Raw genomic sequence first — 1,137 nt, 5'->3', positions numbered from 1 at the left:
AATCAACTAGGTTCCAAAACAGCTAAACATGCAGGTCCAAACAATGAAGATATTTTTTAAACTGCCACATTCACTCCGAAGCCCACTCATCTTCAGCATCCCACAGATGAAGCACATGTTCCACTTAGCTAGATAACAATGAGGTGGCATACACGCTGAACCACTGACATCACAGGACAACTGCCTATAAAACTAAGACTTCTGACGCTGGGCTCCAGCTTCATTCTCACAGGTCATTATCCTCATCCGGGAGAGCAGTTGTCTGAGCAAACTCTAAGTCGTGCTCATACTGTGCTGCCAAAGCTGGTCCATGACAACCTCCGGTGGGGAGAGAGCAGACATGGCAGCAAATTCCAAGTTAGGGTCTCCAATGAGCTTCCTAGCAAGCCAGAGGAAGGGCTTTTCAAAGTTGTAGTTACTTTTGGCAGAAATGCGAAGATTCTTCCTTCGGTGGAAGACAATGGATTTTGCCTTCACTTTCCTGTTCTTAATATCCACTTTGTTGCCACACAACACGATGGAGATGTTTTCACACACTCGTACCTGATCTCTATGCCAGGTAGGCACATTCTTGTAAGTAACTCTTGATGTTACATCAAACATTATGATGGCACGCTGGGCTTGGTTATAATAGCCATCTCTCAGTCCACCGAATTTCTCCTGGCTGGCTGTGTCCCATACATTGAACTTAATAGGTCCTCTGTTGGTGTGGAATACTAGGGGATGAACCTCAACACCCAAGGTGGCTATACACTTCTCAAATTCACCAGTCAAATGACGTTTCACGAAGGTCGTTTTCCCAGTACCACTGTCACCAACCGATACAAGTTTGAACTGGACCTGGGGCTCTTCCTGGGCAGCCATCGTAGCTTTCTTTCCAGAAGCATCTACGCGCCCGTCTTCCTGAGCTCTTACTCCTTTTTTTTTTTTGAAATGGAGTCTCACTATGTCACCCAGGCTGAAGTGCAGTGGTGTGATATGGCTCACTGCTGCCTTAAACTCCTGGGCTCAAGCAATCCTCCTGCCTTAGCTTCCCAAGCAGCTGATACAATAGGCACGTGCCACCTTGCCTGGCTCAGGTTTTATTTATTTATTTATTTATTATTTATTTTTTTTGTAGAGACAGGATCTCTCTGC

General features: G+C 45.6%; 1 protein-coding gene across 1 annotated transcript; it reads right to left on the bottom strand.

Annotated features, from left to right (window-relative positions):
- Positions 1-201: 201 nt before the first annotated feature.
- Positions 202-864, bottom strand: LOC105466661 (GTP-binding nuclear protein Ran-like). The gene has a single exon (XM_071092649.1). The coding sequence runs from the start codon at positions 862-864 to the stop codon at positions 274-276; it is 591 nt and encodes a 196-aa protein (XP_070948750.1). The 3' UTR covers positions 202-273.
- Between the last annotated feature and the right edge of the window lie 273 nt (positions 865-1,137).

Source organism: Macaca nemestrina, chromosome 3 (assembly GCF_043159975.1).
Source record: "Macaca nemestrina isolate mMacNem1 chromosome 3, mMacNem.hap1, whole genome shotgun sequence".
Classification (NCBI taxonomy): Eukaryota; Metazoa; Chordata; class Mammalia; order Primates; family Cercopithecidae; genus Macaca; species Macaca nemestrina.
This window is presented reverse-complemented; position numbering and strand designations above follow the sequence as displayed.

Bases quoted from the DNA above. Each gene is read 5' to 3' on its own strand.
- LOC105466661 (XM_071092649.1), bottom strand. From the start codon at position 864: ATGGCTGCCCAGGAAGAGCCCCAGGTCCAGTTCAAACTTGTATCGGTT.